This window comes from Oreochromis niloticus, linkage group LG7 (genome assembly GCF_001858045.2).
Source record: "Oreochromis niloticus isolate F11D_XX linkage group LG7, O_niloticus_UMD_NMBU, whole genome shotgun sequence".
Lineage (NCBI taxonomy): Eukaryota > Metazoa > Chordata > Actinopteri > Cichliformes > Cichlidae > Oreochromis > Oreochromis niloticus.
In genome coordinates, this window is record NC_031972.2 from 55,871,828 (window position 1) to 55,887,926 (window position 16,099).

General features: G+C 38.5%; 1 protein-coding gene across 1 annotated transcript in view; it reads right to left on the reverse strand.

Moving 5' to 3' along the window:
* The window catches only part of mapk8ip2 (mitogen-activated protein kinase 8 interacting protein 2), a 28,434-nt gene that overhangs the window by 8,255 nt on the left and 4,080 nt on the right, over positions 1 to 16,099 (reverse strand). Inside the window, exons 2-5 of the mRNA XM_005470872.4 lie at positions 9,248 to 9,353; positions 961 to 1,200; positions 761 to 839; positions 245 to 448 (exon numbers count right to left, since the gene is read on the reverse strand). Coding sequence (XP_005470929.2) covers positions 245 to 448; positions 761 to 839; positions 961 to 1,200; positions 9,248 to 9,353 — 629 coding nt within the window. The remainder of the gene's footprint in view (positions 1 to 244; positions 449 to 760; positions 840 to 960; positions 1,201 to 9,247; positions 9,354 to 16,099) is intronic.

Consider the following 16,099-nt stretch of genomic DNA (forward strand, 5'->3'; position numbering starts at 1 on the left):
GAATCCACAATGAGCTGAAAATGGAAAGCAGCATGAACAAGTTCAGCAAACTTTTCATTGTCAAAACCATAAATATTTGATTTTTTTAAGTATTAAAAAAAGTATGATTTGGTTTATGAGAATCAGCATGAGAGATTTTTGCTGATCTTGTGCATCACTGAAGTCAAATTCACATCACAATACAGCACTAAATAACAGTGATCAATGAGATGATCTAAAGTTGCTGAGCTGGCCTTCTTGTTACCGTATTCGGGCCTCTCTCGCCTGTTGCCCTCCATGTCGCAGAGGAGGGGCCTATGAGGAGACTGGGGGTTCCCGCCCTCCCCTGTCTGATTTGGTGGAGTACCTTTGCTCTGGGACCCTGGGACCTGGGAAATTGGAGAGGCTGGGCACTGGCCTGTCACATGGCTACCATCCTCCAGACATGAGTGGGTTGGAGACAGACGACCTGGAGGTTCAACAGATTTTTATTCCCTGTGTGTTATACAGTTGATAATAGTATCTGAATAGAATTCTCATGTGGAACAATTACTAAACAAAAAAAGCATTAAGATATTCAGAGAATAAAATCCAGTAGCACGGTCTTTCTATAGGATTAATAGATCAGCCTATTATTTTATGTTAGTTATACATTTTAAAGCTTATACAAAGAATATAGCTGTTTTGTGAAATAGAAAGCCAAATAAAAATATGAAAGAAAACATACAGTATCAGGTCACAGCAATTTTTTTTTCAAATAAATAACTAATGATGTTCTAACCCTGTGAGGCTGGGTTGCGCAAAGAGTCCTGCCAGCTTCCTTTCTTTGGGGATAGACTGCTATTGTTGTTCAGTGAATCCTAATGATGACAGAGAGACAAACACTATTGTTAGTGATAAATTGCAAGCAACTACTTCAAAACACACATCAAACAGTTTGTTGATGCAATGTGTTTGGGATCAGAGCCTCAGTATGCTTACCTGCGACACAGCAGTGGTTAGGTTCAGTGTGGTGGGTCTGCTCTTTAGAGTGCCAAGAGTAGGAGAAGGAGGAGGGGAGGCTGAGGGGGAGGGAGGTGCATCAGGATCAACCTCTTCATCCTCTTCATCTTCCTCCTCGTCATCTTCATCTTCATCATCAATCATCTCAAACTCTTGAAAGTCGTCCTGAAAGGAGCAGACTGGGTGGTGTATGTCATTCTTCTCCAGAATAAGGGAGTCCTGAGATACAGAGAGAGAGAGGATGAACCACATCTTTATTATCAGCGATATTATTAAAGCATCAGCTGTTCTGACAACAGAAAAGAAACAAGGAGGAGAACAGGCCTGTCTGGGAAATCAGTAAAATTAGCAGAGCAGCATCAAGGAAAAAGAAATAAACATATACCAACACCAGCAGTGATCAGCTGCCATGCACACTCATGAATACATGAATGTGTGTGTGCGTACATAAACCAAAGAAGTTAAGTGTAGCCCTCAACAATGTTTTGTACAGCAATTTTTTTGAAACATTATAGAGTATTTTTTTTTTTTTTTACATTAACAAAGAAAACAAATACGAAAAATCATTTTATAGGTAATTGTTACAGTTTTGTGTACATAAAAACTATAGCTACTGAAAAGGCACACAAAAAAAGTCCACAATTAAGGCTAATTCTTCACTCATAATCCAAAGTTGAAATGCCAGCTGACATTTTTGGGCTAACCTTTTAGAATATAATTTGTTTTTGTTTTTTAATGATGAGAACTCAAAATAATTCTTTTAGACCTGGATTAAGGGTTTGTCTAATGGGGCAATTTGAAACAAAGAGAATATAAATGTGCTAGAGCTGTAAAGGAGCACAACAGATAAGCTTTACAGTATGTTTCAATCTTATTTTTGGGTCTTCAAACCAGGCTGTTATTATTTGAGGAACAAACCTCATTTTTGCATAAATGTAATGATAATGTTGGACTTTTAATGATTTTCTTTGATTTCTTTTTCCTTGGTGAACAGATGATTCTACAGCATTCCAGAAGATTATTGATGGCTACCGAGATATTTAACCAAATAGTGGGTGTGTATGTATACTTTTTATACTTTTCTCCAAAATAAATTCAAATTTTTTCACCCACTTCTTTTTTCTAAGTCATTAAAGACATATTCTGCACAGTCATTCCACCCTGGAAAAGGAACAGCTCAAATAAATCACTAAAAGCCTAAAATTAATGACATTAAGGCACATCATAAACATTTGAGCACAACTGTACAAAGTCACATTGCAAAACATTTTCAGAAAGTCAAACAGCAGACCAGTAAAGTCGATGAACTGCTCAAAGAACAAAGGGGAGACGTAATGCAATGATTAAGGAGAAGGAGAAGGAGGGGTGGGGGCCGCTGACATGAAAGTGGATCAATCAGGCATGTCTCAGGTTTCAGCTAGTTTACCGGAAACCCATGTAGTAAATGACTTTCAGGTTTCATAGGCTACACCTTCATTGGCCTGCTTGTGTGTTTTGCTATACGTTCCAATATGTACTAATGGAGCAAAGGTAATAATACAGGCTTAATTACTAAACTATGAGACTACACCTCGAAGGGCTGTCGTATGAATATACATTTTAATAAATTTTAAGTATTTTTTAAATAATATAAATGCCTCAAGTAGGACTCGAGGCTACTCAACTACAGTCATCTCTACCAAATATTTCCCTAAGGAACTAGAACAACTGAGTAAAAAAAACAACACGCGTGCAAGTTTTAAAAAAAAGAGCATGATCACTCCACCAAATATTTGTGGGTGTTTTTTTTGTTTTGTTTTGTTTTAATCATCTCTCCCCTGCTTTGAATTTTATAATGGAGTTCCAAGGATTGATTTGCCTGCTTGTTTATTTTGGACAGCACAGCAGTTTCTCCACCTCTCAGTGCAGTCTGTTTAATGGAGGAATCAAAGCTAACGCTCTCACCCATCTACCACTTACAGTTCTGCTGATGCTGGATGCAGCCACTTTGTGCCACAGCAACTGAAATGCACACTCAGTCTATACCCATGAAGTACACATAATATTGCATATCAACATCTAATTAACATACCTATTTTTGCATGAATGATCTATTACGATGCAATCAAATGTTTGCAGCAAAGCTGCAGCAAACACTGAACCATTATTATCCATCACTGGGGATATATGACCTACAACTCCATGAGTGTGTAAAAATCTACAGATTCATCAGTGAGCTGTGAAAATGCCACATCTGCCAGGGAAAATACTTCCTGCTGTCAGGAGACAAGGCCACCTGACAGACAGGCAGGTAGAGAAAAAAAGAAAAACTATAAATAAGAGTTGTACGTTGGCGAGATTCAATCTCCATGGTTTTCAGTTCCCAAGGACATCCCCACTAACCCTGTGACTGTCCCTTCCCTGTCACTCAGCAGACTTGATCAAGCATGCCCTCATTCATAGTCATGTTAAACAGCTCTGTTCTTACATAGCAGTTACCAAAGAAACATAGCAGTTACAAAAAAACAAGCTTTTTGATCTCTAATTAAGAGACGAGAGTCTTGTTCAGCATGGCTAACTCGATCTACTGATTCTGCTGGTGCTACATATCAGAAGATCAGTAAGATGGCAGCTCCATTTTAAACTAATTCCCCAGTGGAGTGAAAGCTTTGGGTTTCATAGAGCTGTGCACTATCTTGACTAATGACAGCAGAAACTATAAGAGAAAGTTGTCATTGTAGAGTCACCATTATATAGGTGTGGAAAATTAAGAGGTCATCGGCAACCTATAGAAGGCATGTATCTGATACAAATCTAAGATAATTAAAACTAGCTCCCTAAATGTTTAGGGCATGCTGAACCTTTATTCTTTGCCCAGAATAAATTTTCATTTGGTTTTGGGATGAATTATGTATTTAGAAGTGTCTCTTTTCATCTATATATTCCTTTAATGTATAAAAAGACATTTCTTTTCCACAGGCACAACTGTAAAAGTATAGAAAAAGCCATTTCTCCTATCTAGAATAGAATAGAATAGAATTCAACTTTATTGTCATTGCACATGTCACAAGTACAAGGCAGCGAAATGCAGTTTGCATCCATCCAGAAAGTGCTTTAGCCATAATATAGATATATTACAAAATATATATTAGCAATAATATAGATTTATAGATATATTACAGAAATTGGTCTGTTATAGGTATGAGGGTACAAAATATGGGTCTATTATGGGTATGTTACAATGTACACGATATGAAGGTATGTTATGAATATGCTATAACTATAAGTATGTACAGGCTGTCTGTCTGTCTATCTAATTTTATCTGTCTGTATGTGGGTGCATGTAAAGCCGTATGACATATGATGGACTCCATCTTTCAGTGTTTCATTTATATTTCCACATTTTAAAATCAGAGTTGCATCACAGCTGAGACACAGGCACCCCTGCTCTGTCACATACTGAATTATGCATGTGCTCATGCCATTCAATCAGGGGCTCTGGAGAGGCAGAGATGCTATTAGAAGGACAGAAAGTCAAGAGTCAGGGGCAACGCGAGGCAGAAAAGAGTTGTGTGTTTGTTTGGGTAATACACAAATAAAAGGCTTGGGATTGTGGTCGCTCTTGTTTGAAAGCTTGAAAGAATACCATCAAACTGAACCAATAGTGACATTACAGATTGTGGAAAAGGACAACCAGGGCCAAAAGCGCTGTAGAATTTTGGCATCTGGTTGCGAATAACTGCTTCCTCAATCAGAAATCACATGTGTCTGGTTGTTTTGGTCACATGTGTGTGTGTGTGCCTGCCACAAACCCAAAGTGTTCTGCAGATTAAGACTTTAACACCATAACAAATTAGAATTAATCAGAGTGGGGGATTGAGGCCGCAGGATAATCTCACTGTTCAGATTGGCTGTTCGTCCTAAACATCAAAGACGTGCTGCCCAATATGAGCAAATCGTGCTGACATCAAAACCAAAAGCTTCTTTCTTCATCAGCACAGTGTGGTGCATGAGGAAGAGACTGCTGTTTCTGCTGATGAGGAGCTGCCAAACTGTCATACACCCTACTGATGCAGGCAGAATCAAACACCATGTGAAGCACAATGTGCATGAAATTCTCTCTCCTGCCCTTCTTTCTTTGTTATCTACACATACACAAACACTCAAAAGGCAACTGGCTGTGTGTCCAATCTATCCTATGTCAGCAAGATTACTTCCTTTGGGCAATGATGTAACATAACGAGGACCGACACTGTCTCTGGCCTGTGCTTTCTTGTTTGTGAACTGAGCAGTCAGGGCTTCTGCTGATGTGCATCTGATGTCCTCAAGATCCAAACCATTTTTAGGTATACTCCCAAATCTAATTATCACAATCGACCCACACACTCAGCAGCTTAACTTAACAGAGACTATAATTATTATTCCAACAGAATGCCGTGACCTCATCATGACCTCAATAAACAAAATACCAGCTGAAAATATTTTAATGATAAAAAATTACAAAGAAAACAAAATATCGTTTCAACTGTACCAAATGTAAAATGTGTGAACTGTTAAACATTAGGTCTCTCTCTCTTCTAAGTTCATGGTAGTAAATTATTAAATACCTACACCACCTTCCAAAAACCTGATTACAGCAGGATGAATACGTTAATTTAAATGAGTCAGCACCCCCAAGTCATACTGTCAGAATCCTCACAGCACCGGCCGAGGTGGAGGAATGGCAGCAGACTTTGTTGTAACCTAACAATAAACTAAAGACCCAGATAGTTATTATTCATTTGAAAACTATTAGCATTGCTTTGGAAAACACGCAAAAAAAAGATCAATTTTAGCTGTTATCTATCGTCCACCTGGCCCTTATTCAGAGTTTGTATCAGATTTCTCAGACTTTTTATCTGATTTAGTGCTCAGCTCAGAAAAATTATTATTGTAGGAGATTTAAACATTCATGTAGATAAAATTACAGCCTCCATTTTATTTATTAATTTATTATTATACTCAATTGGCTTTTCTTAAACTGTAAATGAGCAGTTTTAATTACAGTCTTCTAAGTAATCATTATCACATATTGTCCTGACGTATGGCAAACGAAATGTTTTTCCCACTTAAAACGCTACGTCCAGATGAAGAGAATCAACTTCTTTGGGTTTATCTAGTAATGACTTCATGAATGACATATCATTAAGTACAGTAGCTTCAATATTACTAAGAGGTGATCATCTACAGAAGAATGAAGAGTTTCACTTAGGATTTAGGGTTCACAATAGCACAGAAGCAGCACTAGAGAAGGTTATAAATGATCTTCTCATGGCCTCTGACAGTGGACACATCTCCATACATGTCCTGTTAGACCTCAGTGCAGGATTCAGTACTTGTGGTCATATCTAATACTTTAACCTCCTAGGACCTGCCGTCCACATATGTGGACATCACATTTTTGGTTATTTTGACCAAAATACTCAATTTTGCTCCACAAGAGCCTGATATCCACTTACGAGGACATTATACTGCTACTGTTCTATCAAAATTTTAAATGAATATCCTCATTTGTGGCTCTCATTTTTCTTAAAAACAAAAATAAGGTAAAAAAAAAAAAAATCTGGAAATTCTTTGTTTTTACATTCATCGGGCCATAATATGCCCAAATATCAAAGAGAAATTAAAAATGCATGTCGTGGAAGAGTTCGGGTCTTAGGAGGTTAATACAGGGACTAGAACACACTGTTGGTATTAAAGGAAATTCACTGCAATGGTTTGGCTTGCATCTATCTCATAGATTCCAATTTGTTCATGAAAATTGGGAGTTTTCTTCACTCATGAAAGTTAGCCATGGGGTTCCACAGGGTTCTGTACTGGGATCAATACCTTTTTTATTATGCTTGCTTTATTATCTAATATTACTAGAAAATACTGCATACAGATGTTACCCAGTTATATTTAACAATGAGAGACAGATGACCTAAATTAAACTATAGGGAAGAAATAAAGGCCTGGATGTCCTGTAATTTTCTTTTCCTAAATTTAAATAAAACTGAACTTATTATATTCGGCCCTAAAAATCTTAGAAGCATGGTGTCTAACCAGATACTTTGGATGGCATTACCTTGGCCTAGAGTAACATTGAGAGGAACTTGGGAGTCATTTTTAACCAGGATATGTCCTTCAGTGCCCATATAAAACATTATGTAGGACTGCTTTCTCTTTAAAATTTCCAACATTTCTAAAATTGAAATTAAAAACTAGTTAATGCATTCATTCCTTCTATGCTGGACTACTAAATTGATCATTATTAGGTTGTCCTAAAGGTTCCCTAAAGAGCTTCCAGTTAATTTAAAATGCTGCCGTGAGAGCAGCAGCAGGGACAAGAAAGCAACATCATATTTCTTCCATACTGGCTTATCTTCATTGGCTCCCTGTTAAAGAATTCTGATAGAGATTTCCTCCAGTTAAAATTGAGGGGGTTTTTTCCATTGTTGCAAAGTGCTTTTTCATATGGGATTGCTTGGCTGTTGAGGTTTTCTTCCGAATACTGTAGGGTCTTTACCTTACAGTAAAGACTGCCAGGTAAAGACCTGGAGGCGAGTGGCACCAAGTAAATAAACCTTTGTGTGTGCATGTGTGCATGTGTGCATGTGTGCGTGCGTGTGTGTGTGTATCTATAACATCTTTGAGTAAAATCCACTCTCTGAAGTCTCCTTCTCTGGAGGTCTTCTTAGATGATATGCAAAGACACCTCTCTTACAGAACAGCTTTGCCAACTCTTCACATAATATGTTTTGTTGGTGGATTAAAGTGGAAAGAGCAAAATCTAGCACAGATTTATGCCAGGAGCTTAACCCTCAAAACCAACCATCCCAGCGCTAAATCCTCATTCCCAGGCACCTCGGCAGGGAAGAAAGAAAATAAAGCGAGGGAGGCTTTAAGGGGAAAGGGGGCAGAGAATGAGGAGAGAATGTGAGCTCCGTCTCTAAGCAACACTGCGTAGGGAGGGAGGGAAAGACACTTGGGAGGGAGGAAAAGACAGAGGAAAGGAGGTTGTCTCTGCATAGCAGCAAACTGCACTGGGTCACCCACCCTCTGCTGCAGCCATGGCTCAACGCCACCAGCATAAAACATTTATATCCCACAGGATGGACAGAGGAAAATATAGAGGCTGGTGGTATAAGATTAGTTCTTAGAAATGGTGTAATTAAAGCCTAAGCCGTTCTGACATGTCGGATGATACAGCTAATGACTCAATTACTTCCTTATATTTCAGCACAGTGGCTTGAATGTGATCCTTATGGGAACCCCTGCTTTGAATTTCTATTATATGATGAAAGTAGTTCAGAACCAGTATGTATGCGATTTGTTTGACGATAAAGTGCAGAATGTAGAGAGTGACTCACCCTTCTAGTGAAACAAAGCTGTTGTAGCTATCATTTTCTTCCTTGTGTATTATAGCCATCTAAGGCGTATGGGCATTACTGTAATGACTGCAATTCTGGTGAGGAAGGCTTCCTTTAGATAAAATTCTGAAGGTACAGAGATGCTTAAATAACAGATCCAAATAAGCTGTTCTCAACATTTAATCACTATACAAACCAGGTCAGTTTCCACCCTTGATTCTCATAAAATTATATTTTTGTCATGTCATTTTTCTGCTGCTCTCAGCTTCATGTTAGCATTAATCAACTAGGATAAACAGTCTCTTTCATGTAATATTTCATTACATTAATTATTTTGCAGATCTAGCACATATGTACATGCACATAACTTTCCTTGAATGTCCTAAAATGGCCATTTGAAAACAGTGAAAAGACTTGCTCTGCTTAACTTGTATATGCAAAAGTGGATATATCAGCAGTGATATCGCTCACTGTTTATTGCCTTTGTAACTAACATGACCATATTTAGAGAATAGGGTGAAGTTATCAGCTAATGCTGTTTTGTTAGCATGATTCATTGACTGTGAAGCAGTCATTGACACACGTGGAAATAACAGTTAATTATTTCCAAGTGAATAGTAAAATACCTGTTTGATGTCCTTTATGACACTACAAACATTTTATTCAGCAGATAATAAAAACAAATGGAAAAATGCTCCAAAAGGCATCAACACCACTAACACTGATGACCAAAAATGTCTTTTTTAACAGATTGTAAACATGTTTATTCCAGCCACATGTGGCAATCTGAAGAACTATTTCTGTGTCACGAAGCACAGCAAATGAAACATATCCTTAAATGTCTTCGGAGAAAATAGAACACACTGTTAAAAAAAAAGAAAACAAAAGAATCTCACCTTCTCATATGGGTCAGAATCATAGTTGAGTCCAATCCCACAGTCATCTGTGATTTCAGAGAGATCTTCATCATCAAACTCCTCCAGGCTGATGTCGTGGGCTGGCCTGGGAATACACAAGAGAGGGTATATTCACTGCAAGTTCTGTGAAAGAATACTGATACCTGCAATATGTCTTTTCCGTCAGTGAACAGTCCAAAAGGGAATTTCTTTTTGATTCATGCTCACACACTGATCAAGGGGAAACCTGCTCTAACTCATAGGCTGTCAGGCTCTGTCTGCATCTCTAGCTCATATGCTGAACAAAAGCAACCACACAAACACCTGCTATCATCTCCAATTATATAATATCTCACACTAACAAGGTCTGGCACATTCACTGAATCGAGTGAATGACAGTGGCAACACCTAAAACACCCAAATTCAGTGTCAATATTTTAAATTCACTTAGCTGGGTATGATCGTAAAAAATGTGAGCTTTGAATGCCTCAGAAAGACTCAGAAGCGTTACTCGCTGCTATCTCTTACGCCAAGATTTCTAAACTTTCATTTACAGCAGGGAAGTGTATCTCTGTAATGAGCCATGGCTTTCCAAGTTTTCTTGAGCAGACCCTATGCCGTCTTTACTCCATTAGTTACAGCAGGTTTCCAGTTCTACAGCAGCTGGCTTGCAGTGTGTTGAAGGAAATGCTGCATTGCAGCTTTCCTGCAAAGATAAGGACGCTGTACATATTACGTATGAATGCGAGCTTACATCATATAATCATATAGGGGTCCAAAGTACACAATGTCATTGGGTCTGTGGTTCTGAAAGAGGACAGGCTGATGCACAGTAATACAAAAGGGGGTCATGAAAAAGTTAATGTAATCAGAGTTTCCCCTTACTGCTTGTCAGCTTGAATGTGTAATGACTTAAAAAGGGTTATTGGGGTTCTTAACAGAAGAGGAATTTGAATGATGGGCTAAATGTTAGAAAAATACGTTTGTAGTGAAATACTATTATCCTAAATGAGTTTTCTTAACATATTTTTTTATAAACAATATATATTATGGTAGACAAATATTACCATCATAATTATAATAAGGTGAATGACAAAAGCTTTTGATAAAGCTGTTTAAAGTACTGTTGATACAGAAGTTCAGACATAATATATTTATTTTTCATTATTGGAAAACTACAGCTGCACAAAAACTAGTGTAACCATGGTGCTGATATGTAAATTTAATCAGATAAAATGGTGCTAAAGTGGTCCTTGAAGAGTCCCAACAGTACGGAGCGCTCCTATTAGCAAAATACTTGAAATAAATTAATAACCATAGGTTTCTTTTTGTCTTTTTGTTTGCTAGAGACTCGACATGAGCAAGTGCTTATTTTTTTCACTTGAGATGATGCTGAACAAGCAAAAGCATAATCTGAAAACAATTAGAGAAAGCATTTTGCTGGAAGTGCAGAAATTCCATGTGTCCAGTGAGATATCCCAAACGAATTTATAATGAGCTTCATAATAAAGCTTTTGAATTTGTTTCTAAAATGTTATCACAAAAAGTGGTGTGTACTGAAGACCTATTACATGCTGAAGTTATGCATAAAGTTTGTTTTAAAGAGGTGACCCTATCTGAACTGACATGACTTCATTTTTGACAGTTACACTGGTGTGGTAATACACCAGTACAGCTCCAAACTGAGTTGTAGCCATTAAGAAACGTTGTGTACAAAGGAGGGATCACAAGTGCCTTGTTGCTGTTCTGGTGTGGGTGGTGCTTGCCGAGGGAACTGTAAAGTAAGAAAACTGCTATCATTTTATCTGAAAAAAATAACCCATAGCTATAACTCAAAGAGCTTCAATGCCAGTGATAGAAGGCAGAAGCCATGTTGCTTTTTTTTTCTATCTTCATAACTTAGGGCTCCTCTCGATAAGCGGTAACTGTCAAGCCTTGAGGGGGGGGTTGAGCTGCCTTACCAAGATTGAGCTCTGAAACATCAAATCAGTTTGCTTCTGTTGATATGTGCATCAATAACTACGCTGATGTAAGGAAATCAATTCTTATGCGCTATACACAACTTTTTGTAGCGAGCAGTAAATAGCTAACTTGCTATATTTTGTTCTACCATCAATCATTATGTTGCCTAGACTACCTACTATGGAGACATCAACATTGGCACACCCCCCAAAGTCCTTTGAGGTGCTGTTTGACACCAGCTCTGCCAACCTGTGGGTGGACTCTGCTGTAACACTCAGGCTTGCAGTGAGTACGCGCTTTACTCTACCACATCCTTCATCAGTCACTTTGTCGGAACACATTTAGTTGTAAAAATTTCCTATGGGAGACTTAAAGCTGATATAGCCTACGAGAGCAAAGGTGGTAGTTGGTCATCCGGTTTCCAAGAGATTATATATGGTCCATACGTGGGATTTAGATTTTCAGTGTAATTCCAGGCATTTATGTTCTTTGCAAAGCATCGGTGTTGGAGTTGATTAAAATTCACCTTCTAAAAATCAAGTGAAACCCAAAAAACTCTCCAATGCATAGAGACATAAACTCCAGATGTATTCCAGATGTATGTCAATTACTGACACGTGTAGAAAATTTGATCCCCAGCAGTCCTCAACCTCCACTGCAAAATGTCTGTATTTCTACCTACCCTATGAAACCCGAAGCCTCGGTGGAGTCTTCAGATGTGACACTGTTAATGTGAGTCAAACCCACACCACAATATTATATTGTAACAGTATAAACACATGTGTGAGTCTGTTCTATCATTTGTTCATTGTAGTGGGTAATTTTGAATTTTGTAAGTTGGTGGTATCGTGATCACTAACCAGGCGATCTGATCTTGTTTGAGCAGACATGAATCTAATGAGAATTTTTTGACCGCATTCTCGGACTATCTTAATCTTTCCATCTCAGCTGGAAGACGGACCCCTCTCATGGACAACATGAATACTCAAAACCTGCTGAGTAGCAAAATCTTTTGTTTCTTCTTGTCTAGGTACAACTTTGATAACATAAACAATTGTGTCCTGCCTCAGCTACATTACTTTACATTGCTGTTGCACTTCAGCAGCACTGAACTAATTTTGTTATATAGACAGATAGCAGCTAAGCAGTGGTTTGATTTGTGGTTCAGACGAGAACGGCTGGGTAGTGTGCTCTCTTTCAGAGAATAGACAGTAGCTTGTACCAGTAGTCAACATCATCTGCTGGACTCCTGCCACCTCTGAGACCTACTGGCAGATTGGTGTCCAAGGGTCTGTGCTTTTCAACATTTTGTTCAGACTTTTTTTTTTCTTTAAAATAAATTAGTGACGAATCCAAATATGACACAAAAACCATCTTTCTGCATGCAGATTCCTGATAAACACTGGCTGGTGCTCACAGGGCTGCCAGGCCATTTTAGAAACCTCCATGCTGACTCCCCCAAACCAGCTTCTGAATTACACCATGCAGTGTCATGGAGCCCAATAAAATTAGTATGGATAGGTAGGAAATTTGAACAGACAAACACTCTCTCTTCAGAGTGCAACAATTTGCCAACTCTGAGCTTTTTTATTAGTGCTGCCGCCTCCTGCTTACGTAATTCAAGTTAATGAAAAGCAAATGAAAGCATGCTCACCCATGCCTGTAAGAATGTCCCATGTTTTTGTTTATTTTTAACTTTTTAGTGCATAATTATATGAGCAATCGAATCTCCTGTCTGAACCTCCAGCAGAACCAAAATGGATGCCAGTACTGCTCTGACAGTATGACCCCCACTTACCAGCCCTAATCGCCAGCCCCTGCGGACCTTCGGAGACGTGCTCCTCAGAGAGTAATATTCAATCTAGTATGGCTGGACCAACAGCCAAGTTGGTTTTGCTATAGTTGTCTAAATGTCAATAGTGAGATCTGAGCTGAACATAAATCTGATGTTAACTTTGTATCTGCTCAAAAACAGCCAAAAACCTTGTTTACATCTTACATTTTCTCTAGAACTATTGCAAGCAAGCATATTGGACTATTGTTTGATAAAATTGTCAGAGAAAATGTTGCTATACAAGTCAGACTTGGATTTTGTGCAAGGATGAGATTTTGATTGGGGGTGGGCATTTATCTGTAGGCTAGGGAACACACTCGTCTTCCACAAAACATAAAAGAGCAATTAATAAATCAACAGTGTTGCCACTTGTCATGCTGCACAGTATATCTATTTGCAGGTATCTATATCTATTTAAGCTAAAATTTGTGAAACTGAAATGTAACAACTGGACTGAACTTGTGGGGCAAAAGCTCATTTTGCACAAAATTATACTTTTATATTATATTTTCATCACAGTATCAGTGAGACTGATCTGTTGTTGTGACATGACTGTCAGCATCTGTCCTCATCAAATAAAAGTGTCTATTGTTTCAACATTAGACAATTTTTGCTATTTTATTCTTTCAATTTTGTAATTCTATTGCAAAATCTATTAATTCTACTTGTCTGAAACAGGTAGGGTTAGGGTTAGAGAGACACTGAGTCTCAGTGGGATTACCTGTATAAATAAAGGTTAAACAAAAATAGAAATATAAGTACTATATGTACAATAAGTACTATAAGTAACCAAACGTCAGAAAGGAGTTCATTAATGAGCTCTCCAGGGAACCTGTGTTTGCAAGCGTAGGTGTTTGTGGGTGTGGAATTCACAACGGGGAAAAACCCACAGCATCTGTGAAGCTGTATCCAAGTAAGTCACCACCAGCACACAAGCAGAAAGTCCCATGTTTGATTTTTAGGTGACATTTTAGTGAAACTGATGGACACGACAGATGAATCAATGATATAAGATGCTAAGGCAGACAAGGAGTAAGATGAAAATGCTGTATCAAAGAAGAAACGGTGAACACAAAGGGAGAAAAAGGCGAAGAGAAATTAAAATCTTTGCTTTGCTTTGACAAGAACATATAAATACAGATTTTAAAAACATTTTAATGCCAAGCACCACAAATGTTCATTTTCTTCCATTGTCTCAGGACACATCTCTGTAATAGATTTCACAGTCTCTTATTCCTTGTCTCCTCTGCTGCTACCTAATCCACTATGTTACCCGGTGCCATTTTCTTGGTGTGCTTATCAGTTTGCACAGTAAAATGTGGCCTCATGTCTCCTCCACTCAAATGAAGAAAAGACCAAACGCAGACACACTTTTGTCTTTTTCTAAAGCATTTTGTATTAAATAGCATTATATTTTGAGGATACATATGAGATTGTAAGCTGAGCCACACCACTGCAGTGCTGACACTACTGCTGACAGTGTCTTAGCGAGCGGGCAGTGTCTGTCACATTACGTGGTTTATCGATTACTACTTATCTGACGCTTGGTGTCGGTTATTGTCTTAATAGTTAGGACTTCAAGCTGAGGCTTCAGAGCAACATAGCAAGAATCATCTATACACAGTACCAGTCTCCAACATCTGATCCATCTCCAGATATTCAACATTGTGACATTCAGAGCAAGATGAGAATCCTACCTCCCAAAACTCAAGTCAGCAGAAAATTACCATTGCCGACGCTGGTCATGCTGCTGCAATGGCACACCCAGATTGACTGCCACATAAAGGTTTTCCTCCCATCTCGTCTCTGTGTCGTGAGATTTAGCTTCAGTTCAGTTAATTGCTCCAGCCCACATTTGTTCTAACAGTTAATTTCCATCATCTCTGACACCGTCATGTCCAGAACGGAATTTCTCAAAGCTGCAAACTGTCATCTTTGTATTTACTGTCTCCACATCCACACATTCAAAGCGTCCTTTTTCTTGTGAAAAATGAAAGATTGCATGGTTATCAGACTGACTTCGACTTTTAATACTTCTGTAATTTATTTTAGAATTAGTCTCCACACTCTTTCAAACATGCAATAAAGCTTTTCTGAAAATGTATTATGGATGTAAATGTTGGGGGTGATCCCAATTTAGATTACGGGGTGGCCGTGTCTCCTTGGCCAAAACACTGAACCCCAAAGTCTTCCTGATACGCCCATCAATATATCTGCTGCATGAATGTGTTCGTTAATGGATGAAAGGGGCTTGTAGTGTTTTGACAATTCACTTACCCTTTACTATCAGATGGTATTTAGTTATTTTTAAATAACCCTAATCACACTGAATGAATATTTAGTAGGCTACATGCCAGGAAATATGCAAATATATATCAGTATACGCTCACAATCCGAGAATGAAATTGGGCAAAAATAGAAGCTTGAGAGGAAATCTGATGACACTCTGATAACAATATTAGAATAGATACAGATGTGGGTGTGGTGGCAATGGTAGTGGTGGTGGGGGTGGGGGTTGAAGTGGTGGTGTGATTAAGCTGCCTTTTAACCATGAGCACCTGCTTCACAGTGACATCATCTTTAAAAGCCAAGGACATGCTGTAGTTGGTAGTGACTCATTAGCAAGATAATTTTCCAGGTTTTTCAGCCACCATCAGAGAGACAGACACATGCATGCAACCCCCTCCCCCCTCACACACACACACACACACACACACACACACAAATACGCAAACTTGCACGCACACACGCGCACGAGTCACACATTTATCCTAACGAAGGACTCCATGATGTCTTCCTCAGCTCCAAATGCAAAGATCATGCCATGTTTGAGTCAAAGGCTCTGATGATACATCAGCTTGCTGTGAGCACATGATCTCATGCAGATTGGTCTGGATTTGGATTAATGAAGTCATTAGATGCGAGGAAAATGTGTAAATATGACTCATTATTTTGTTGCTGTTAAATGAAAAAAAATAGCAAGCTGCAAAGACTGACAGGTGAAGGCATGGCAAGTGATAGTTGCACAGAAAATGGAAGACAGTGGGAGAGAGACT